Genomic DNA, 24,395 nt, shown 5'->3' with positions numbered 1-24,395 from the left:
AAGCCAAGAAAAACATATGGGCTCATACAGGCTGTGAATGTCCCTCCGTACATTTAAAAAGTGCCACTCTTTCCTTTCTTCTTGTTGGTCTTGCAGGGAATTCTAGTGTGCAGACACGTGGTGGCCCGTCGGGTACGCCTGAGTGTTCAGAGGCTCCCCTGCACCGACACCATCATCATCCTGCCCTGTCCGTCTCCTCCTGTCTGCCCCACTGCAACCTGGAACAGCCTGGCGGTGGAGTGGCACCCCGCCCCTCCAGCCGTCAAACAAGTCCGTCTACACGCCCCTCCCAACCTGCATGCTGCCTGGACTCTTCCCCCTCACGCTCCTCCCACCGCTCAGCTCCACCTCCTCCCAAGAACAACCTACATCATGTCAACAAGATACTCCGTGCCAAGAAGCTACAACGACAGGCACGCACAGGCAACAACGTAGTGAAGAAAAGGGGTCCGGGACGGCCCCGCAAGCACCCGCTCCCCTCCCCTCCTCCATCTCCCCCGCCTCCAGTCCCCGAACTAGAGAACCACCCGCCTCCCACGAAGCACAGAGGGGGCTGGGAAGGAGACACGGTGATCGACGCCATTGAGTCTGTCGTACAGGGTCAAAAACGAAAGAGCCGGAAGAGAAAGCGATGGGATAGAGAGAGAGATGAAAACGAAGAGGAGGAGGAAGAGGTTGAGGAGGAGAGGGAGGAAGAGGAGGAGGAAGAGGAAAGGACTGAGACCAGAGAGGAGGAGGAGGTGGTGGCAAGAGCACGAGCGACAGGTGGGACAGGATGGCTGGCGCAAGAACAGTGCTTTCAGAGGTTTGTAACTATTCATTTATTTTAGGGCTGAGTGTGGATGTGTGTCACGTTGGTGCACTGCTGCACATAGAAAATGCAATCAGGAAATGAGCAGAGGTCTGATGTGCTGCCACGGTGGCCCAGAGGTCGCAAGTTCGAATCGCGGGTGCTTTGCCATCAGAGGCCGGAGTCATAGAGAGCACAGTTGGCCGTGCTCTCTCCGGGTGGGTAGATGGCGTTTTCTCCCCTCATGACTTCTAAAGCAATGTTGGCTGGCACAGCTGGTGCTGTTTAGCTGGTGTGGTGGCGCTGGGCACCTGGCACTTTCCTTTGAATTGTAGTTTTAAAAGAGAAGGTGGCTGGGTTGGCTTCAGAGGAGGAAACGTGTTAATCAGTGGGTTAATTGTCAGTACCAAATTGGGAGAAAGAATTGAGTATTTTTCTGTTTTTAATGTTTGGTCACTATGAAGTCTTTTTAGACAAAGTAAATCAAGTCACTTTTCATGCTTTTTTTTCTTTTGTAACACTTGGGAACGTGAGATATATATAAATATATATAAATAACAGCAACAAAGTTATCATTTTTCTTTGAGCCAGAATGACCTTTCGGTAAGAATTTTCAGGTGTAATGGACTGTTAGCCAAACAGCACAGGAAGCTCCACCAGCTCACACAGAGAACAAACTACAAGAGCTCTGAGCTCTGATGTGAGAAATGGCATTTGTGTCAATGCGTTCCATTTTGTCAGTAAAATGTGATGTGGGGAAAAAGGTAAAGCTAGAGAGACTGTGTACCCCCTCTGGTGCAAGTGGAGGCGGTCCAAACGCTGTGTAGATGTGTAGGGGCAGTGGTGGCTCAGCGGTTAGAGCGCTGGGATATCGATAACAGGGTTGTGGGTTCGATTCCCGGGCTCGGCAAGCTGCCACTGTTGGCAGCTTGAGCAAGGCCCTTTACCCTCTCTGCTCCTCGGGCGCTGGAGTTGGCTGCCCACCGCTCTGGGTGTGTGTGTGTGTACTCACTGCCCCTAACACATGTGTGCGTGTGAGTGTGTTCACTACCAGATGGGTTAAATGCGGAGGACACATTTCGCTGTACAGTGTACAGTGACAAATACGTGCACCTTTATCCTTTATCCTTAGATGCACTGAGGTTGTGATAACCATGTGGCTTCAGACTAATACAAATGCTAATGAGGATACTTTGTTTACTTTTCAGTGCGGTGGAGGGTAAATCTGATGCCCACTCCTCCCCTGAACGCACAGGTCCAGGTCCAACCCCCGTAGAACAAGTTCCCCCCACAACAGTAACTAATCAGCGGGAGAAGAGACCTGCTAGGCCACCTAAAAAGAAGTTCCAGAAGGCGGGGCTTTATTCGGATGTATATAAGAGTGATGAGTATGTGAAACACAGAAAGGCAGTTTTGTGTTTGCAAAACTGTCTCTGTCAATGTTTATCTTTTTTTACGGCACAAAATACAGGCTGTTTATTACTGTATTATAATAATATACACATATATACCCCCCCCCATACATTCTCCTACTTATCTCTCTTTCTGTACCTTTAATCAGTCCTCGGAGTCAGCTGCTACAACTAAAAAAGGAGAAATTGGAGTATATTCCAGGTGAACACGAGTATGGCCTTCTTCCTGCTCCCATTCATGTTGGTGAGTTGGCTTATATGCCGTATATGCCGTAACGCAACTCGCAGGAGTCTTGTGCTTTACTTTTCATGGACGTCAGTGTCATGCATGTTACAATAGGGCATCAGGGGTGCTCACTTTCTCCCCTTCTCATTTCTATAGCCATTAAGCTTTTAAGCAAAACAGTCTAGTCAAGCTCATATCATTGGGTGGCATTGGACATAAAATCTCCTTGTATGCTAATGACAGTTCTAATTTTGTCTGAGCCAGAACAGTCAGGCCATCCCTTGTTTAGGCTGTGCTTGTATAATAATTTCTTTCATTTTCAAGTTTTCTCTGACAAAATTAAAAATCTGGCCATAGAAATAACACATGTTTATATGACCCTATTATGAACAGTATGGCAATATTGGACTTTCAGTGATTTCTTTGAACTGTTAGTTTTCAATATGCATTTTGGAAAGGGGTCAAAACACATACAGCAGTCAGAATTGGTATGGTTCAACTATATTCGTTGGTTGCCTGACCCATATTTTAATCACAGTCCACATATTTTGGCTATGGTAGAAGTCAGGACTTTGAGAAAGACATGCCAAAAGCTTAATGTTAGTCTGCTTTAGCCTCCTTTGGTGTGTGTTTGGAGTCATTGTCCTGTTTGATGTGAACTGTCTAGTTGACGGTTTGAAGTAGGGCTGCAACTATCAAATATTTTTGGAATTAAATATTCTGATGATTTTTTCTTTTTGAAGCGATTAATCAAGTAATCAGATAAATCTTTTTTCCCCCAAACATGCACTATATGTCCAGATGTTTGTGGACATTGTGTCTTTGTAATTGTGGTAACAGATGTGCAAATGCACACATAGCTTGCCTGGTCACAGGAATAGGCTGATAATAATAGAGCAGATAAACATAAACCTATTGGCACCATGCCTAATGCTAGATGTATAAAGCTCCCCAGCATTGAGCTGTGGCTTTACTTTTAGGATGAGCTGGGGGTTGGTGATCAGCCAACATCCTGGCTTCAATGACTCTCTTGTTGCTAAATGCAATCAAATTCTCACAGTATTGTTCCAAAATCTAGTAGAAGGCCTCATCTGAACAGTAGAGACTATTACTCCAACAAAAGCAGTATATTTTAGTATTATGTTTATTTAATATATAATAAACCCCATCTTTATCTCTCTAGATTTGTTTTATTACTTTAAACATTATCTTTAAGTCACTAGATTTAGGGTTTGGGTTGGAGTTAAGGTAAGCATTTGGGTTACGTTTAAGATGACTCTTATTTCAGTTGCATTTAATAGACATATAGGTGAATATTGGTTAAAGATAAACTGGAAGATAAAGGTGCTTTTCAAAGGAGCATCATCGCAGATTGACCTTTTACCAAGACTTAGCTGTTTTTGGTTTCTCATTTTAATCTTTTTCACAACCAAATTGAATGATCAGCAACTTCTACATTTCCTAAATTTCCAAATCTACTTCAAATTGGGTCCAGGGAACTTTCAAATATGCCGCATATCAAGAGTCCCAGATATGGGCTATCTGGTAATCTGAGGAGGTTTTTCCAGGGAAGGGAATCATTTTTTAGAGTAGTTGGCAAAATAATGCAAAAAATACAAATACACTAGTAACACTTAATCAACCCCAGGGGTACCACAGCAACTACTTGGCAACACCTAAGCAACCACCCTACACACTTTGAGTTTTATGAAGAAGCATTATGACAGGTATATGAGCTGAGAGTTTTCTTGGTCTTCCAGATTTCAACACAGCCTCCACAGGTCTTCTGAACTGACATTTCATAGTAACAAATCTTCTTATAGCCTTGTGGGCATGAGTTACTTTCTTTTACTTTTCAGATCTTTAGAAAGTTGCTTTGAAGAGTGTTTGTACAAGACTTGAAGAGTCCGAGAATGTATAAAGCTTGGAAATTTGATTCAGTTGATGGTTATTGTTAGACGTGCCTTAGGCTTGATTTGCTAATCAAGGTCTAAAAGCTTGAAACAAATGAAGCCTTTGAGTCTTTTTAGTTCCAAAATCTTTACACAAGCTACATTAATAATTTGATTTATGTTGTAATGTTATGAAAGACAGAGTAACTGCATTAGGATTTGCTAAAAAGGCTTTATTTTATGGTTTATTAGCTATAGAGGCTGTGTTTAGTTTTTGTTTAGTCATCATAAAAAATACAGTGTATCATTTGGATGTTTTTAATCACTGGTGCTCAGAAACGAGAACAATGATCAGTATATAGAAATATGCTCACTAATAAACTATCTCACTATTTGTTACTTAAACACATTTAGTGACACTGTGACACGATCGATTGCGGATTGGTTAGGTATTCAGTTGCATGTGCTACTGTGTAATACCGCAGCCTGCAGAGTTTAATGAGTAGTACAGTATGTCACCCTCCTCCCAAGACTGCCTATTATTAACCTCTATCTGTCTCCACTCCTCTCCAGGGAAGTACTTGAGACAGAAGCGCATTGATTTCCAGTTGCCTTACGACATCCTGTGGCTTTGGAAACATGACCAGGTAGTTTGCTAGTACTACCCCCATTTATCTAGCAGAATGCAGTATGGCTTATTTGTTGTTTATGAAATGTTGTCATATGTCTTTAACTGTGTATCAATAACCTTTTCATTTTTTTTGCCCCCCAGCTCTATAAGAGACCGGATGTGCCTCTTTACAAGAAAATTCGATCCAGTAAGGAGATTTTCATTCATATCAGTTGCAGTTTCATATCAGCTGCAATAAATGATCATTGATTATTTTATAATAAAAAAATATATAAAATAATAATGATAATATATATATATATATATATATATATATTTTTTTTTCTTTTAAATTATTATTATTATTATTATTATTATTATTTTATGTAAAGTTTTCTTAACTTTCTTTAATCCTCTCTCTGTCTCTCAGATGTATATGTGGACGTGAAGCCTCTCTCTGGCTATGAAGCCACTACCTGTAACTGCAGGCTCCCAGAGGACCACAATGATAAGGGCTGCTTGGATGACTGCCTGAACAGGTAATAGCACTTGCTGCTATTTAACAGAGCTTCATTTAGAAGGCTTTTGCCTTCACCTCTGTTCACCAGACTGATGCAATTACATTTAATGAAGCTAGACAGCCTGTTTTGTAAGTTTAAAAGGTTGAGCGTGTTAAAAGGTAGTTGAAAGGCCCCATGATACGGCTGTGCCCTCTTTACTGTAGGCCTTTTGTCCAAATGTTCTAGATTCACATATTTAATTCTGCAAGCCGTCTAAGGTAGACTGATTGTGTGGTCTTTTTAAATCCTTTCCAAGCTGAAAGAGTGTTCAAAACTGTAAGAACCATGTGGAGCTGAGCCAGAGCAAAAAATTGGACGATCTGAGGAACCCTGAGGACTGTTTTGGGAATCACTGGTTTAGGATGATAAAAGACTAGTACAGTAGGATAATATAATCAAATTCTCTTCCTTTCTCTCTCTCCCGTGATCTTCTCCCCCCACATCATTCTTTTCTTTCTCAGAATGATCTTTGCCGAGTGTTCTCTTAACGCATGTCCATGTGGTGAACATTGCGATAACCAGCGCATCCAAAGGCACGAGTGGGTGCAGTGTCTGGAACGCTTCCGGACAGATGGGAAAGGATGGGGCATCCGCACAAAGGAACCACTCCGTTCTGGACAGTTCATCATTGAGTACTTGGGCGAGGTGGTCAGTGAGCAGGAGTTCAGGTAGGCCTTGTACTAACCAAAAAAAACACCAGTTTTTCCAGACCCTATAGTTGATAGATAGGGAGGAAGATGCATTCAGTGGCTGAATTGGTTACAAAATGCTCCTGTTAATTGAGATTTACCTTCTTTACTATTTAACGCAGGGGTGTGGAACTGAGGGCCGGCGTCCAGCACCATTTTGTAATTTAACCTGCTCCAACAGGTCGACTAAAACTGGTAATTAAACGATGAGGTGAATCAGGTGTGCTTGAGCAGGAAAATCACAGTGCTGTGCAGGAATCCGGCCCTCTTGGACTGTGCTTTTAAAGCTTAGTGACGTGTTTCATAAACGTGAATTCATTTGTTAATAGGTGGTGCACAATTACAGGCACTGGAATAATGTAAACATTTGCCTGCTCTCTTTAGGAGTCGGATGATGGAGCAGTACTTCGCTCACAGTGGCCAGTACTGTTTGAACTTAGACAGTGGCATGGTGATTGACAGCTATCGTATGGGCAATGAGGCTCGCTTCATCAATCACAGCTGCGAGCCCAACTGCGAGATGCAGAAGTGGTGAGTAGATCACTTGATGGGGACTGTGACAACAAATTAAAATGAGTATGATATAAGTATACACTGTTATGGATAATGCTTTTCCAGATTATGTTGTGGTTTCTGTGCTGTAAATGGTTCAGATATATGTTAAGCCATTGGTACTCGCTTACAAAGCATTTGATGCTTATGCTGTAGTCGCCGAGTGATTACCAGGAGTAAGTGGTCGTGACAGTTCCGCAAATTAAACATAAGATGTTTTTTCTTTGGCTCTGTTGTATAATAATAAATGGCAATGATTAGGTGAAACGTAAACATCCTCAGGAATAGGGCAGTGCGCTCAAGATGTAGGCCAGAGACCCTACATCTGCTTGGTACCAAAGGACAAATGTGTACACACACACACACACACACACACACACATACTCACACACACGAGAAAAGCTTCCAGGCTAGGCGGTGGGTCATCTGTCTTGTCATGGAAGAGCAATTATGTCTAGCTGGTAGAAGAGGGTGGAGGACACAGCTGTGCTTCCCACTATATATGCATACCTAAACGTGCGCTTGCACTCACTTGCACATTCAGACACAAAGCCATAGCTGACTACAACTTTATTTCATTGTCTACAACAAAATTCTTATATATATATTTAATATAAGAAATAATGTCATGGTCATAATAGCCTCTTGGTTATTTTTCTAATGCTCTAAAGTGTTTTTCATATTAATTCCATCTTTCCTTTAGTCAAATTCACGTTATTAACATGTCAAAGAATTTTAAAGAAGTACACAGAAAAAAATTGATGATAAGTGATATTAATCAATTTCCTGTCTCAGGTCAGTGAATGGGGTGTACAGGATTGGTCTGTTTGCTCTGAAAGACATGGACAGTGGGACAGAGCTAACCTACGACTACAATTTCCACTCCTTCAACACTGAAGAACAGGTGTGTTTTGGCTGCGTTTGAGGTGCACACATACACACAGTAAATGGCATGTACTGTTTATTAGGAATGCTAGGAATGTTAGGAATATTAGGCATGCTTTTTTTTAACTGCAAGTGGGAGGTTGGAGTTTTCTCAACTGGTTGTTGAAAAACTGTCAACTGATTATGGAATTTGGTTTGTGAATGGAGGCTCTGTTATGCTTAAACAGGAAAATACTTCTCCTAACTGCTGCAATTTTCTAGATTATTACTGTATGCTTCAGCATTACAGATTCTGTTCACATTTGGGTAGGTCCTGCTCTTGGCATCTACCAATTCCGGATTTATTCGTCAGAATGCCGGATGGCATAATTATTCCAGCGAGCGTGTTTCCGCTGCTTCACAGTCCACTTTTGACTGTATTTTGTATCTGCATTCAATAGAAAATAGTGTTCGTTTGTTTGTAAATGCTTACATTCAAATTAAAAGTGGTTAAGATGCCTATCCCTACTATTTGTGATAACTGTCACTGTCTTTATCTTTATATAACTTGTGGATTTATTGCTTTGTAAGGTGTGCCTGAGTATTTCATATATTTTTCCTTATTATTAATTCATGCTCTTCAATGTCTTCTCTGTTTTCTTTTACAGCAAGTCTGCAAGTGTGGCTCAGAAGGTTGCCGGGGTATCATTGGTGGCAAGAGTCAACGAATCAATGGCCTGCCTGGCAAAGGAGGAGGGTCAGGAGGTGGGGCCCGGAGGCTTGGTAGATTAAAAGAGAAACGAAAGTCGAAGCACCAGCTAAAAAAACGGGTATGAGAGACTGGATTGGGGTTACCGGTGGAAAGAAAGTTTTACTTATACATTCATTATAGTTTTAAGACACTATAACAGTAATGTTAATTTTTGTCTCTCACACACACAACCTCACAGGAGGAGGAGTCCAGTGACAGCAGTAAGTTTTACCAGCACCTTCTGATGAAGCCCATGTCTAACAGAGAGAGGTAGGTTACCACGCATAAGAATAGAAAGCCAAACTTGTTCAAAGATTAAAATTCAGATTCAGTCACATATCCATATCTGGAAGCAGACATGTGCACACACTCTCATTTACCAGTTTTCAGTTTCCAAATATGTTCATATATGTATAGCTGTATTCCCCAGCATCCTCAACTGGCTGTTTCCATTTGCAGGAACTTTGTGCTGAAACACCGGGTGTTCCTCCTGCGGAACTGGGAGAAGATGAGGGAGAAACAGGAGCTGCTGAAGAGGGAGGGAGAAAGAGAGCGAGAGAGGGACAGCACCAGCCTCTCCCCGTATGCCCGCTGGGGAAACGTTATCCGGGACGACGGAAACATCAAGTCAGGTGTGTGAAGTGCTTGTTGCACCTGGGTCACTTCCAGAGAAGGTAGGACTGGACGTCATGACCCAAAAAAGCACATTTTATCATGTTTTGTTCTGATTGACTACAGAAAGACAAGCCAGTCACGTAATGTTTTCCTCAAACTCCATCATTTCGATATTGAAAATAGCTTTCTAGCCAATTAACTGAATTGCCCACTAGTTTCTGCTGTTGAGTGAGTGGCTAGTCTGCTGCCTCTAGCAAGTTGATTTTGATAATTAGATCTAATTAGTGTAGATTTATTGCTGCATTGCAGTGCTTCTTATCTGATGTTTCTCTGTTTACCCTGGTGTATTCAGTTTGTGTGAGAAAGTTAGGGCTGCGCAATTTTGCTAAATCAATGCATTTTTGATGCAGTGAAAATGGATGGTTGTCTTTAATTTAATAGAGCAATCGACATTATAAAAGTGGAGTATATGAAGCAAAGGGTGCGTAGGGTGTAGGGTGAGTGTCGTGTCTAATTAACGGTATTATCTGTGTGCGTTTCAGACGTGTTCCTGACGCAGTTCTCTGCGCTGCAGACCTCTCGCTCCGTGCGCACACGCAGACTTGCCGCTGCTGAAGAGAATACAGAAGTCACCCGCACAGCGCGACTCGCTCACATCTTCAAAGAGATCTGTGACATGATCACCAGCTACAAGGGTCAGGACTACATCCTTAAATGCACATCATACAAAAGTATTCCAAGCTGTAATTATCAGTTAATACATAGAAACCCACACATTTTCTTGGCTCAAGGATGCACATATTCTTCATTCTTTTGCATCACACTCTGTCAACACTTCCAGCTAATGTGTAATCTCACTGTTAATGAGTGACTAATGACAATCTGTCTCCGTAGCGTTGGCACACACTCTCGCGCACGCCCGCGCTCACACATACATACATACCAGTGAAGCTGAGGTTTTGCTTGTGGGTAGGCCAGCTGAAAATGGTTGGGGTACAGCCTGTAACCTGACAGACTTCTTGTTTTAGGCAATGCATTAATATAAATATATGACTAATACGAATTAAGACATTTAATTATATAACAAATGTATTCTAGCATCGATCGAAGCACATTACAATACATTCTCAGAGCCACACATAGTACTTAGTATTAGAAATCACAGTATCACAATTTAATTGAAAATTTGACCTTGATTACGATCTATAAACGATTCTGTAACAGACTGAATATTTTTTGATGCAAGCTTCTTGAATTGACTCGATGTTCGATTTCTCCTCCATGTTTTATCATGCATAAAATTAATGCTTTGTATACTTAGGCGTTGTAATCTGTGTGCACGAAACAGTTGCAAAATAGAAACTTTCAAAAATGTCAAAGTTGAAAATGTAGTTTTAGCTCAGAAAGCCTTTTGTTTACTAACACTGTAGCTCAATTTCACCCTTTTTTTGTTGTTGGCTTCTTTAATTACGGTATTACGGACTCGGCTGAGTCACATGACTGGAAAACCTCAAGTCCCACAAGCACACACATACACACAGACCATGATGTAAAGCCACCACAAGTGTTTTATTTACACATTTGCACACACAACCCCCAAACCCATAACAAAAACACACAATCTGCTGGCTTAAAGAGTCCCTGCAGCCTCAAGCTTAGTCTCTGCTCTCACACACACACGTTAGTCCCTCCAAGTTTCTCACCTCTCCAGCTCTCAGCTCTATCAGAGCTTCCCCTGTTCTCTTTCGGGTGTCTGAACTGGGGCATTACAAGCGGTTGGGAGCTCTTCCTTAATCCCCATCACCTGGCAGTGGTCAGGTGAGAGCTCCCAGCACCACATGACTGAGAAACACGACCGCTCAACCCCTTGTCCTGCCACATGTGAAAACCCTCTGATAGTCTTGTTCAAAATGTGTACCATGAACATCTCAACATTCAATGGAGCCTCTTAATGGAGAATGTATCAGCGGTCATGAATCTATAGATCTGGAGAGACAGCACTAGACTAAACTCCTTAAAGCATGAAAAGACATGAAAACTACATTGTGTTTAACCATGGCTGGACAAAGTGTATACCCATAATTAAATTGTCCGACCTAGGTTAAACATGGACACAAAATGCACACATAATGTACATCCTGCTTTGTAAGAACTACATTTGCTGAAAGCACATATATGAGGAAAGTGAATAACATTATGAAATAAGATGTTTGACTTAACCTTGCATTACAAGCAATGACATAAACACACATGCTTGTATTGAGAAACTTTTTTCCCCCCTCTTTCTCAATGCAGATTCAGCTGGCCAGACCCTTGCTGCTCCCCTGCTCAATTTGCCTTCTAGGAAGAGGTAAGAGAATGCTTATGGCCATTTACCACTTTCCTCCTTATTCTGTTGTACTTGATCACTGTTGTATTGGTCACAGAAACACTAAAATGGATCTACCCCCTCCTTCCCTCAACGCTTAATAAGTATGTTTATAGATCAGACATGATATTCAGTCTGAATTGTCTACAGTATAAAGCTTATAGATCTATACAGAAATGCAATAGCTCAGTAACTGGATAAGCAGAGTGTGTGACAGAACTTGGGGTTGGAATAAACCAAATGGGTTTAGAGATGTACTTAGTAGTCACAGTCTATTCTGTAGGAGATTTATTTTTGGTGGCTTGTTGCTTATTTATGATGTGTTTTTACAGGAACATGCAGTACTATGAGAAAGTTTCCGACCCTCTGGACCTCAGTACCATAGAGAAGCAGATCCTCACCGGACATTACAAAACCGTGGAGGCCTTTGATGCAGACATGCTCAAAGTGTTCCGCAATGCTGAGGTATGTCTAACCGATGCCACAATTCTATTCATTTATTTATTTTTTTCATTCAGTATTTGCTGGTGCTTTATTGGCACCTTGCATGCATTTAGTCTCAGTACCAACTGTTTCAGGGAAAAACAAATCAGTTTCCTGTTAGCATACAATGGAATGGACCTCTGGCTGAGCTACTTTAAGTTGCACCCATTGTTGACACACACATCTCTAGTCTAGTCCCTGTAGAAAAGCACTGCCAACAGTATAGTATATGTGTTCTCTGAAAGGACGGTGCTTCATCTAGTGCTTTTGGGATGAGTTGGGAATGAGGTGGGGTTGTGATCATCAAACATCCTGACCTCACTAATGCTCTTGTGACTGCAGTCAGTATATCATTTATAAATGTTGGGAGTCTTGCTTAGGCTATCTTACTGGTATTGCAGTGGTGTTTCTGCCTGAACAAGGAATTGAACCCTCAGTTGTCTATATGTGGTATGCTGTGTAAAATGCTGCTTCAGTAGTGACCAAACGTGTGTCGCTGCTTGTGCTTTCCAGGTTACTGGTTGTATTCATCAGCTGTAATTGTATCATAATTGCCAGTTTAGTAATAATAATCAGTAATAACTTTGGCAACAATGTATCATGCACCCCTAGTGCATTCAGTTGAATTTCTGTGAACTTCAGTTCAGGTCTATTCTGTTCACCCCAAGTTTAAGGGTGCTCAGTTTGTGTTGCTTGATGGAAGCACAGCCTAACCTTCACCCTCCCAGTGCTGATGGAATGGTCTACGTGGGTGTAGATGTAGCTAGTGGGTGGGAATTGGCCACAACAGAATTAAGGACAGTATTGTAAAGTCCACAAAAACAGAACAGAAATGTGGCTCTTACTCTGTGTTCTGTCCTCCAAAGAAATATTATGGCCGCAAGTCACCAGTGGGCCGGGACGTGTGCAGGCTGCGCAAGGCGTACTACGGCGCACGGCACGAGGCTGCTGTCCAGATCGATGAGATTGTGGGTGAGACGGCCAGCGAGGCGGACAGCTCCGATTCCTTGGAGCGTGACCAAGCGCACCACCATCACCACCATGGGCCTGGTGGCCACGACAAGGACGACGATGTCATCCGCTGCATCTGTGGCATGTACAAGGACGAGGGCCTAATGATCCAGTGTGAGAAATGCATGGTGAGTTTACCACTGCACTGTATTTTTCGCACCATTTAGACAAAGGCTAAAGCCAAAAGAACTAAAGGGGATCCAACTTCCGCCCTTGGACAAGTACACTGAAACAGAACTCTCTGGGTGGATCTCATACCTTTTAGTTCTAGTGCATCGTAGTTCCTTTCCTTGCGTCGTTCTCTACCTTCTCAAAGGACAATTGGAAGTGGTGCATGGATAAGATGTAGGATGGAGAAATCTATGTGAACACATTAGCAACATGAGAGGTCCTTCACTCATTCGTCACTTACAAAAGAGGTTTAGGTACAGAAATTGTTCCATCGTGCCATTAATAAAGTTGTTGAAGATGGAGGATTTCAGTCGATTTCCAAGTCATGGCCTGATGGTTGGATGAGCGAGGAAATGAAGGGGACATCGGCAAGTTTCGAGATTCACCCTGTGAATGTCTCTGCACTCTAGAGATCTGCTCTGCGCTATAACATAGGCTAGCATGTGACTAGGAGTTCTGTTTAGCGACTGTCACCTACTGCCCTGCACAAACTGACCATCCTGTACTACCGTACTACAGTGCCAGTTGTGGTTTGGAATGTGGCCAAGTTTAATTAGCTTGCTTAAGTTTATTTGTTTATTAACAGTACTATTATTATTATGAATCCTACTATGATGCATGTTAGCTCAGTTCTCTTGAACCTGTTAGTGAACTAGAATTAGAACTGTTATGTTCACCCACTGTTTCCTGACTGTTGAAGTCAATGGTACAGTTTTAAGAACAGAGAGCAGAGGAAGGTCATCTGTAGGTCTCGGGAACTTCGGCTGATGTCGCACAATTTGTTACTTTATGCTGAATAGCATTAGGAACTCTATTGAGAGTCCCTTTTCTTCCCTTAACTTTTAAGTATCTTTAAATAGGGGTAGAAAGATGATGTGACTGCAACCATAAAATCTTTCTATTCTCTCTTTCTTATTCTCAGGTCTGGCAGCATTGTGACTGCATGCGTCTGGAGGCGGAGGTGGAGCATTATCTTTGTGAGCAGTGTGATCCTCGCCCAGTGGACAGGGTATTTAACCTTTTCACCCTGACCCCGATCTTTTCACATTCCTTTTCCCTGACTACCATCTCCTCTGCCACAGAAGAACCTGTTGAGTTGTGCTGAGCCTCCTAAGTACTCAAGTGTTTTAAGTATTAAAAGCTCCATATTGCGCATTGTCCTTGAATCCTGTGGGTTTATGTACCAAAACAAGTCTCAGTAATTATTTGGTTACATACCGAAGCTTTTTTTTTTTTATTATTGCAGAGGATGATCAACAACAAAAATCGCATCTGATCCCTACCACACCAAGCAGTTTCAATATTTTTTTGCTGTTTCTTTACCTGTGGATTTTGATTTATGAGTGAAACTATCCAGAAAGATTTTGCCCTTTCGTTTGCTAATTGATGTGTCATTGTCTAAGTCCTCAAGACATAATTGTTTAAAACGTGTGTTCTCGTCATGATTCAGTGGGGGTGAGATAAAGCGCTCCACACTTTTGTTTGCTTTAGGAAAAGCGAATTGCGTCATATGACGCACTCGCAGCAGGCTTTCCCTTCAGCACAGCAGTAGCTGCTTGGCTTTAGTCTTGTACTTTATTCCATAGAGAGCACCAATTAATGCTTATTTCCACTGAGAGATGGAGATCTGTACAAGTTAGTGCTGCAAGCGATCCAGCCCGCTAAATATGGTGTTGAAGCCTATACTGGTTAGAGCACCGGGCTATTGATAACAGGATTGTGTGTTTCAATTCAAATGCTCTGCAAGCTGCCACTTTGGGCCCTTGAGCAAGGCACTTAACTCTCCCTGGGTGCCCTGCCCACCCCTCCGGGCACGTGTGCTCATGCTCACTGCGTGCATTTGCTCACTAGTGTTTATGTGTGTGTTCACTGCACAAATTGGTCAAAGGCAGAGGCCAAATTCCATCTGTGTCCAACACTAATGGTGATTGGGGTTGTCTTGTCTTGTCTTGGAACTGAAGTAACATGAAAAACATCATTAGAAAGCAGGTTTGTTCCTGACTAATATTATGAAATTTCCTCATGATAAGTCTGTTTAGTTTGGCACAGTTCCACAAGTTACAGCATTCTGTTACTTTATTCTGTTTATCCATTTGGCTGAATTGACTCAACATGGCTCAGATGAATTAGATAATGATGCGTTCAATTTAATCAGAAAACTGTAATCAAGTACTCCTCCTGTAGTTGCAAATGGAGTCGCCAGATTAAGAATGACGTTTTTTTTTTTTTTTTAATGGAAGAAACTACCATATCGAAGTTTGTGATGTTTGATGTGTATTGTAGCATTGAAAGGTTTCTAAGGAAGCGGGGGAGAGGTTTTATCTGAATCGTATTTATACATTTTATATAAATGAATTGAGCAATTCATGTCTGAGGTGACTGTAAGTACTTAGTCAAACCTAAATGTAAAATAAGGAACCCCCACTTTAAACAGGTTGTTTTTGTTTCTTTGCCTTTAAGGAATGTGTAAACCGCCTCTGTCCTGTATTGTGCTCATTGAAAAAGCAGTCTGTACCCAAAACAATACTTATGACTCCAGCATAACTATGGGGGTGCAAAACTGCTGTGGGCTGAAAGGTGGATTATATGTAAATACTTGGCTATTTGTCTCCTCACAAAGTCAGTGCAGTCTTCATCCTCACAGTGTACAGCTTCTGTATATGGAATGTATGGACTAGGGAGGGAACCGTACCCTGTAATCTCTTTTTAAAAGAACGTCCAGTAACACTTTTACTGTGAACTAAGGACTTGCCATATAAATGTGCCTTGCATGCTTTTTCATGTTGTTTTATGTTTTTCTTATTGTTTAATAGGAGGTTCCCATGGTGCCTCAGCCCAGTTACGCCCAATCAGGTTCCATCTACTATATCTGTCTGCTCCGAGATGAGCTGCTGCTACACCAAGGTGTGTGTGTGTGTGTGTGTGTGTGTGTGTGTGTGTGTGTGTGTGTGTGTGTGTGTGTGTGTGTGTAGTTATGATTGTGTGTACATACAGATGAAAATCTGTTATGAACCTCCTATATGTTTTTTTCTGTGTTCTCTCAGTGTAGAAATAATGTTCTGAATCTAACCTGTTGAAGATGATACTGATGCGATATGCTCACCTTTTAGCTTGAAGATTAGGATGTATTTTTATTTATTTAATTTGATTGTATTTGATTTATTTGTGTTTTATTTTATGTTTTACAGGTGACTGTGTTTACCTCATGAGGGACAGCAGACGCACTCTAGAGGGCCAGCCTGTGCGCCAGTCCTACCGTCTTCTGTCCCATGTAAACAGAGACAAACTAGACATCTTCCGCATAGAGAAGCTCTGGAAGAATGAAAAGTAAGTTCCCCCCTCTGTAATTTCATGACATTTTGCTTTTGTAAGAAAAAAGAATCCAGCAAATATCTTACTTTTGAGGAAACAAAGAATGAAGGATTGTAATGTCATTTAAATGTGACTGTATCTTTCTCTGTTCAAGGGGTGAGAGATTTGCCTTTGGTCATCATTACTTCCGCCCTCATGAGACTCACCATTCGCCCTCACGCCGCTTCTATCATAACGAGCTGTTCCGAGTGCCTCTCTATGAGATAATTCCTCTGGAGGCGGTGGTGGGCACGTGCTGCGTTCTAGACCTCTACACCTACTGCAAGGGTGAGACACATTTCTTACTCTCACACACACACAATGACTTGCAAGATAAAGCTCAGGACCTTACAGATATTGGCACTTTTGTGCTGAAGTTAATATACTGTGCTCACTGGCAGAGTTGCAGTCTCTCGCCCAGGGCACTCTTGTGCAGAAGATATTATGCCTGATTCAAATTTTGCACATAATTTTTCACTTAAGTATGCTGACCTTGTTTCTCTTTGAACGTGTGGCCTCAGGTCGACCGAAAGGGGTGAAGGAGCAGGACGTGTACATCTGTGATTACCGGCTGGACAAGTCTGCCCACCTCTTCTACAAGATTCACCGCAACCGCTACCCAGTCTGCACTAAACCCTACGCCTTCAACCACTTCCCTAAGAGGCTTGCACCCAAGAGGGACTTCTCGGTGAGTAGTATCTGGATGTTTGCTGGCTCTGAGTTCTGTTGGTCTTGGTTTAGCGATGTGATGGACACTGCAAGCAAAGGTTTGAGCCAAAAGAAAATCTAAAATTAATATGCTGCTTATTGACATTCATAGAAGTAGCATATTACAATTCTTGTGATTGACACTTATTGTGACATCAAAGTCCTCAGTGGACTTTGGTGTTTCTGTGCAAACATGACAAACCTGACTAGGTTATCTATAATCATTTTCACTGTACTACAAGCTAACATGTGCCTGACCCACTCTGCAGAATAGAGGCCAGTTAACAGGCAGTTTAGAGGACAGTTAGCCCCTCTTCATAAAGGAAGGTGTCAGACTGATCTCAGATAGTTATCTTTTAATCTTACCCATGGTAAAAAATTCATTCTTAACCCTTCTGTTCTTTGCTGCCCCGGACCCAACATCCTGTTGGGTGGGGGTAATGCACTCACTGTGTTACGTGAGAAAGACCCTATGAACTGAGCAGAAATAATTTAGGGGGGAAAAAAGTAAACTATATTCTCTTTCCATGTAAGCTGCTAAATGCACACACAGTTTACACAGGAACTTGTACCGTGTTCCAAACTACAAACTTCAATACTTTATAAACTATACTAATGGCTGCCCTTCTTACAGAGACGCACTATTTGTTGCACATACTAATTAAGGTGGTGGTATGTGGTTCACATTGCAAGTAAAAGTGGCCCAAATTTTATATTTTTCGTCATATGTGAAACAGATGTGTTATATTTATGGCGGTGTGAATGGCAACGAACAAACTGAATCTGATCGTTTCAATTCCGATTTGGGCCACTTTTTTAAATGTGCTACTGAAATCAGATATATATGCGACTCAGTCTGAACAGCCAGATTAGCGTTCATGCGACTTGAAAAGGAGGGACAGCAGTAAAGAAGGTTTTCAGTGCACGTATTAAAGGTGCACGTATTCGTCACTGTACAGTGTGGACTGTACAGCGAAATGTGTCCTCCGCATTTAACCCATCTGGTAGTGAACACACACTCACACACACACGTGTTAGGGGCAGTGAGTACACACACACACCCAGAGCGGTGGGCAGCCAACTCCAGCGCCCGGGGAGCAGAGAGGGTAAAGGGCCTTGCTCAAGGGCCCAACAGTGGCAGCTTGCCGAGCCCGGGAATCGAACCCACAACCCTGTTATCGATATCCCGGCGCTCTAACCGCTGAGCCACCACTGCCCCACACACAGTGGTGGGATAGCAAGGTAACAGACCTCATAAACGTAGGGTAATGTCTCTGTTAAAGCTACATTAAAAGGCCCATATGTGGCTGTGGTCAACTAACGTGCCTTTTTTTACAGCGAGCTCGAATGATCTGTGATAAACCCAGCTGTCATCCACTGAAACTCCTTGATAGCTCCTGTGATGCTTGTGAACATCAAACCAAAACTTCACGTCAAGCATTGGTCTTTTGCAAAGGGGCGTGGACTGTTCAGAAGATTTTCGGATATTAGGTCACTTTAACAAGAGGGTGTGAACAGCCAAAAAGAAAAAATTGGATTTGGTTCTTTTGACCTGCTGTGTGAACGTAGCTTTAGACACCTCTTGGTCTGAATCTGTTAGGAAGGCCCTGTTTGTAAGTATGGGTACGGCTAGCTGTGAGTTAAAATGCACCTAACCCAAACACACTGTTTACAGCCATATGTGTATATTTAGTGTACAGTCCATCCTCATACCCTGAGTGTCGTTAACAGGGACTGCCCATTCAGCACTGAAGCAGCTGTGCAAGTGAACAGTGTGGATTTAGGAAGGAAAAATGCTGCATGGGAAAAGTAGCTTCGAGAAGGACGCCACATATTTCCGTAAACTTTAGCTAAAACTGCAGTTCACAACAAAACAGTGGATGCTAATGGGCAATAAACAGCCTGTATGTGAGCTGTTTCTTCTTACTGAACAGCATTCCAACATTAGTTTGTCAGAGAAATATATTTTCACTGAAGTGAATTGCTTGCTAATGGTGCCCCCTGCTGAAGAAATATCAGACTGCAATACTGAATAGTAAATTCCAGTGCCCACGTTTTGCTTATATATGGAAATAGACGATCATTACCTTAAAAGCACTGCTGTTGGGTTGCATGTCAGTCATTGATGATATCTTATTATATCGTCCTGTCACTCAGGCCTAATGCCCCATCATTTCTTAAACACTTATTTTACACTTCTCTCACTTTTTTCTTTTCTCTAATTCACTTGCTCTTCCTCTCTCGTGTGCTCTCTCTCTCTCCCCGTCAGCCTCACTATGTGCCAGATAATTACAAGAGGAACGGAGGCCGCTCAGCCTGGAAGAGTGAGCGGTCCAAAGGGGCAGCGGCATGCGACGAAGAATCTTCCCCCAGCGGGTCATGCGACCAGCTGTCTGTGGCCTTCTCCAGAGACGCAGAAGGAGGTGGAGGAGGTAGAAGAACAGAAGGAGAAGTGGACAGAGCGCAGGAGGACTCCTCCACCCCCACGACTTCTCTCGCGCCACCGCAGGAGCAAAGGAGAGCTGCCGAGGAGGACGACGAAGACGATGATGAAGAGGTAGACGAGGAGGAGGAGAGAAGGGAGATGGACGAGAGCACCGCGGAAAGGGGAGGAGCGACAGAAGCGCTGGAGTCCCACGCCACGTCGTCGCTCTCCCCTTCACCCCTGCACCATTCTGTTTTAGGAAGAAGGGAGGCACAGAGGGATCGACTGAACAAGATACTCCTGCATCTGCTGCATCGGGCACCCAGCAAAAATGGTGAGAGAGAAACAGAGGCAAAAGATAAACACACAAGTGGAAAGAGAGAGAGAGAGAGAGAGAGAGAGAGAATGAAAAAGGTTATAGAATGACATGAGGTTGGCTGAGCTGTTTAAGTTAGAGTGGTGAGGTGGGGAGCATGTATGCTCTCTCAGGACTCCTGGCCTCAGATGGCTGTGGCATCACCGTGGATCAGACCAAAAATCTGCCAGTGATGGGGCCAACCCCTAGATGGCTTTGCCAATTGGACGTCCCACTGACGTCTCGCACAACCTCCCCGTTTTATTTAGACACTCATTTTGTTGGTAGCACAGTATGAATGAAGAATCTTGAGTTTAGGAATACCTGCCTTGCTGACGCACCTTATTTGTATAGCACCTTTAACAAGGCACTAAGCAGACTTTACAGAGATCTGGGTCCTAGCTTCATTGGAGAAAGCCAGTGGCGACCGTGGCCAGGAAAATGTCCCTCAGAATCAGAGGAAGAAACCACTGTTGAGGGGAATCAAAGCTCAGTGGAGTTCATCCCCATCTAGTCTACATTAAATATTACAAAAAAACAAACAAGAAAGTAAAAGATATTGGATAAGAACTATGGTTTTGTGACCGCAAGCCATGAGTTATGAGAATGGTGCTCAGTATTTTTGTAGAAGGGAAGGGGATGCAGTTCTTTATCACTAGTCAATTTCTCACCACTGGACCAGGTTAGTTTGACCTGTTTTAAGTAGTGTAATCCCCTTTTATGTCTCCCCAACAGCGATAGACGTGACTTATCTTTTGGAGGAGGGCTCCGGCCGCCGGCTACGCAGACGGACGCTTGGACTGAGTGACTTTGTGAGCAGGAAGTGATGCTGTCAACGTTGCCTGACAAACACATCCCCCTCTTTCTCGCCCAGCAAAAAACAAAACAAAACAGAAAAGATATGCAGGAGGGGGTCATGAAACAGCAAAAAGAGGGAGGAAGGTGTGAGAGAGGAGAGACACTTGGGAGGTTGAGTCCCTCCCTTTCATACTCCTGTCCATCTGTTCTGCTGTCTTCTTAAAAAGGGGCGTGAAAAGAGAGACTAGCCTAGCTTAAATGCACAGGACACACGGCTTCTGCCAGCAGTGAGAGAATCTTGTTATCACCTTGATGCGTTAAACAAAAGTACGATGCAAAGACTCAAGTGTCAAAGACTCAAATGAACATAGGAAGATGTACTCCAGGCGCTTTAAACTGAAGAAGTAGAAGGAAAAAAAAAAGCTATTTAAGCCTTGAAACTCAAATGAACTGTCACATATGAACTACAGCTGAGCTGACGGTCTAGCTGTCTTACGCTTCAGAGGTCAATATTTCCGAGGCGGCGTGTGGTACTACATAGCGTGAGGCCTCTGTGAACAGACTGGGCAAGGGGTTGGACGTGGAAGTGGATTTAAAGAGACGACTGGGAGACCAGCGCCCCCCCTAGTGGTCAGTAACGTCAAACCCCCACTTACGGAGAACTGAGAAGAAGGGGAGGTGGAAAAGGAAGAAGGGGCAAAGAGGAGCAACATAGGAGGTGCAGTGTAGCGCACATAGACACTGCCCATAGAGAGGGGGAAGAGGAGGAAGTGAGCAGCAGAGAAAGAGTAATGGCTAACTGCACTTTTTTTTTTTTTTCCCTTTGTTTAACAAATACGGACATATTGCTCCCGGAGACATGCGTACGGATGAGACACACTAACAGTCAACGCAGTATTGAACAATGCTGTGAGGTAAAAGCAAAACAAATAATTAAGTATATTCTCGTTTGTTTGTTTGTTTGTTTGTTTTTCTGTCATACTGTAACATTAGGAATGGAGCAGGATGGCAGTGGGCAGGCGGGGAATTGCTCTTTACTTTGCAAACTCGGAATTGGAATCTGGATTATGGGAAGAGCTCGAAGCTTTGCTTAGCTTAGGTTAGCTTCTGTTGTCGAAAACATGGAGACTGGTCCGTGAAGCAGCCAGCCCTGCCCCGTTTTTGAGTGTTTGATTCACCAGCGCAACAGGATGGTTAACCAGTTGGGGTGCACTGACTTTAACTGTAACGCCTTAGAACACCATGGTCTTGACCTGTGTGTGTGTTGTATGTGTGTGTGTGTCTGCAAGCGTGTGCATCCATCACATTCATTTTGAGTACTGGCCCAACTGTACGTAAACCTTCAGAAAGATAACAAAAAAGGGCTTGATGGCAGTGGTGGAAATTTGACGCATCCTGTGATGTCACACTTTCTGTGAGAGGGATGCTGGGATGAGTGAGAGTGATGGAGTGGATTTGGAGCGCTAATTTTTTGTTTCTCGTGTCAGATTTAGGTGACCATGGACAATGTTTCTAAACGAATTGTGATTTTTAATTATTCTTTTTAAATGCCCCCCCCCCCGCATCAGTTTGTTTTTACACAAAGATATCGCCACCCCCCCTTTGATGGACTGACAGAAAAGACAGAGAATAAAGAGAGGGAGAGAGAGAGGGAGAGAGAGGGGAAAAAAACTGACAAAGAAAGAAAAATGTATAGTGCCAAGCTATGTATATATACAGACGGGAATATGAGAGAGATTGTCTCCAAAAGCAATATCTTGATAATGGATTTTGTGTATTGTATTGTACAGGACTCGACCCTATATGTATTATTATTATTGCTATTATTATTATCATTATTATTATTATTATTATTATGCCATTTGTATTGATACAATTGTTCATTTAAGCTTGGGCTGGAGGACGAACTGGCTGGTGGACGTTACGTATATTTCTGGTCAACAAAAGCTGAGATCTTACAGCCCCCCCAAAAGAAAAACACAAAACAAACACAGAATCCCTGAATGGTCATAGGAGCGTGGTCAGATAAACGCTGGTGGAAAGGATTTTGGACATCACAGTGACCCCAGACCTGTAACTGTCATTGTAATTATTAATTTTAACATTATTCTAATTATTATTATTACTTTTGAGGGGGGGAAAGAAAAAAGCTACCCCTCATTTCTTGCTGCAAAGTGTTGAACACTAAAAAAACAAACCAACATAAAAAAAATACATATTTTAGAAGATGATGGAAACAAAGGAAAAAAAAAAACAAAAAGAAAGAAAAAACCTGTCAGCTGAATATCATGTTCTTAATCTTTTTCTTTTTTGTTTGTTTGTTCTTTTTTTTTTTTTTCGTTTGTTTTTTCCCCCTTTCAAATTGTGGGAAAAAATGGTTCAGTTTTTTGTGATAGCAGTCATAATTATGATGCTTGTATTTCTTGTATTTGTGTGTTTTTGTGTGATTTGTTTAGTTATTTTTAGACAATCACAAAAATAACATGCAAGCATTGTATATGGACAGACTGACAGACATTTTGTGTTGTGTACAGTTTGTCAAGATTTCTTCCACTCTGGTTAAAAGTTTGTAATTATGATTCTAAAGTCATGAAAATGCTGTTGGTTTTTACTTTTTTTGTTTTATATTCTATTTGTTTTTGGGTTTTTTTGTTTGTTTGTTTGTTTGTTTTTTAATAAAAAGCACTACATTGTTGTGAATATACCTGCCTGTTGCTCATACATTTAGCCAAGAAACCATGTGATAGTTCTTTACTAGGTCATAACTATTGATACTCAAGGTATACAGTCAAAGCATATTTTAATTGTATGGATAGTCAATTAATACATCTGCAAATAAAGTGAATTTTAACTATTGAATAGAACTTTTATATTGTGGACCGTTATTTGAAGAACTCACAGACTGCTCAGAGATCAGAGGGGTCTTCATCCCTTCAAAGGCAACATGCACAGGCTTGAACTTGGGTCTGCTTCCATTTTGCATGTGGGCGTGTGTGTGTGTGTGTGTTCTCCAGACATATTTCCATTTTTTTTTTATGTTTAATATATATATATTTTTTAATATTATTTTTTATATGAAACCTTAAAACCTATCTTTAATTCCCGAGCTCAAAACACTGCTCTAAAATGTCTCTAGTCGTGCTCCCCCCTAGCTCTACGAATTCTTCTTGCGTTTGTCCCATTCAGGCATCAGGCCGCCGAATCTGAGGGATCTCATGGTTTTCGCATTTTACCCACATATGTGATTCCGCCCACTACGACTTTCAGCTAGCTTCTTTTTTTTTGCTGAAATTGTAAAAGTAGTTATTAGTCAAATGTATGTAAATGCTACTTTCTTTGTAATGAGCTACCATGAGTTTGATCAGCCACTAGCTACCCGTGTTGTCTAGTTAGCATCATTAGCTGAGCTGCTCATAATTAGCTAGCATAGCTAGCTAGCTCTCTGCATTTCTCTGAAGGATGTTCACCCAAAGCTTTCATTTTGGTAAAAAGTCTAGATCGACTCAATTCCTTTCCCTATATATATACAGCATTATAGAGTTGCAGCGTTTACATGCCTGTCCAGAAGGTAGCTAGCTAGCTAACTCTAGCTAGCTCTAGTGATATTGGTCATTTTGCAAAATCACTTTTAATGTTAAATCATGTTTAAATTCATTTAGTTCAAATGTATATATAATGCATTTTTATTTATTTGTTTATTATTAATATTATTTTAATTAATTAATTAATTATTACTATTATTAATTAAGAGAATATGGCAAATG

The 24,395-nt window shown here is 42.0% G+C and overlaps 1 protein-coding gene across 2 annotated transcripts in view; it reads left to right on the top strand.

The window, feature by feature from the left end:
- Positions 1–23,495, top strand: part of ash1l (ash1 (absent, small, or homeotic)-like (Drosophila)) — a 37,946-nt gene extending 14,451 nt beyond the window's left edge. For both annotated transcript variants that reach the window (XM_072675589.1, XM_072675590.1), the window contains exons 5-27: positions 97–805; positions 1,999–2,178; positions 2,352–2,446; positions 4,894–4,967; positions 5,093–5,138; positions 5,361–5,469; positions 5,952–6,158; positions 6,564–6,710; positions 7,527–7,635; positions 8,264–8,425; positions 8,546–8,616; positions 8,806–8,978; positions 9,504–9,656; positions 11,257–11,311; positions 11,662–11,794; positions 12,679–12,951; positions 13,917–14,003; positions 15,808–15,898; positions 16,183–16,321; positions 16,461–16,633; positions 16,867–17,033; positions 19,323–19,812; positions 20,569–23,495. In XM_072675589.1, coding sequence (XP_072531690.1) covers positions 97–805; positions 1,999–2,178; positions 2,352–2,446; positions 4,894–4,967; positions 5,093–5,138; positions 5,361–5,469; positions 5,952–6,158; positions 6,564–6,710; positions 7,527–7,635; positions 8,264–8,425; positions 8,546–8,616; positions 8,806–8,978; positions 9,504–9,656; positions 11,257–11,311; positions 11,662–11,794; positions 12,679–12,951; positions 13,917–14,003; positions 15,808–15,898; positions 16,183–16,321; positions 16,461–16,633; positions 16,867–17,033; positions 19,323–19,812; positions 20,569–20,660 — 3,935 coding nt within the window. In that variant the 3' untranslated portion in view covers positions 20,661–23,495. The remainder of the gene's footprint in view (positions 1–96; positions 806–1,998; positions 2,179–2,351; positions 2,447–4,893; positions 4,968–5,092; positions 5,139–5,360; positions 5,470–5,951; positions 6,159–6,563; positions 6,711–7,526; positions 7,636–8,263; positions 8,426–8,545; positions 8,617–8,805; positions 8,979–9,503; positions 9,657–11,256; positions 11,312–11,661; positions 11,795–12,678; positions 12,952–13,916; positions 14,004–15,807; positions 15,899–16,182; positions 16,322–16,460; positions 16,634–16,866; positions 17,034–19,322; positions 19,813–20,568) is intronic.
- Positions 23,496–24,395: the final 900 nt, after the last annotated feature.

This window comes from Salminus brasiliensis, chromosome 3, assembly GCF_030463535.1.
Source record: "Salminus brasiliensis chromosome 3, fSalBra1.hap2, whole genome shotgun sequence".
In the NCBI taxonomy this organism is placed as follows: Eukaryota; Metazoa; Chordata; class Actinopteri; order Characiformes; family Bryconidae; genus Salminus; species Salminus brasiliensis.
The sequence above is the reverse complement of the archived record's forward strand: the minus strand, read 5'-3'. Positions and strand labels throughout refer to the sequence as shown.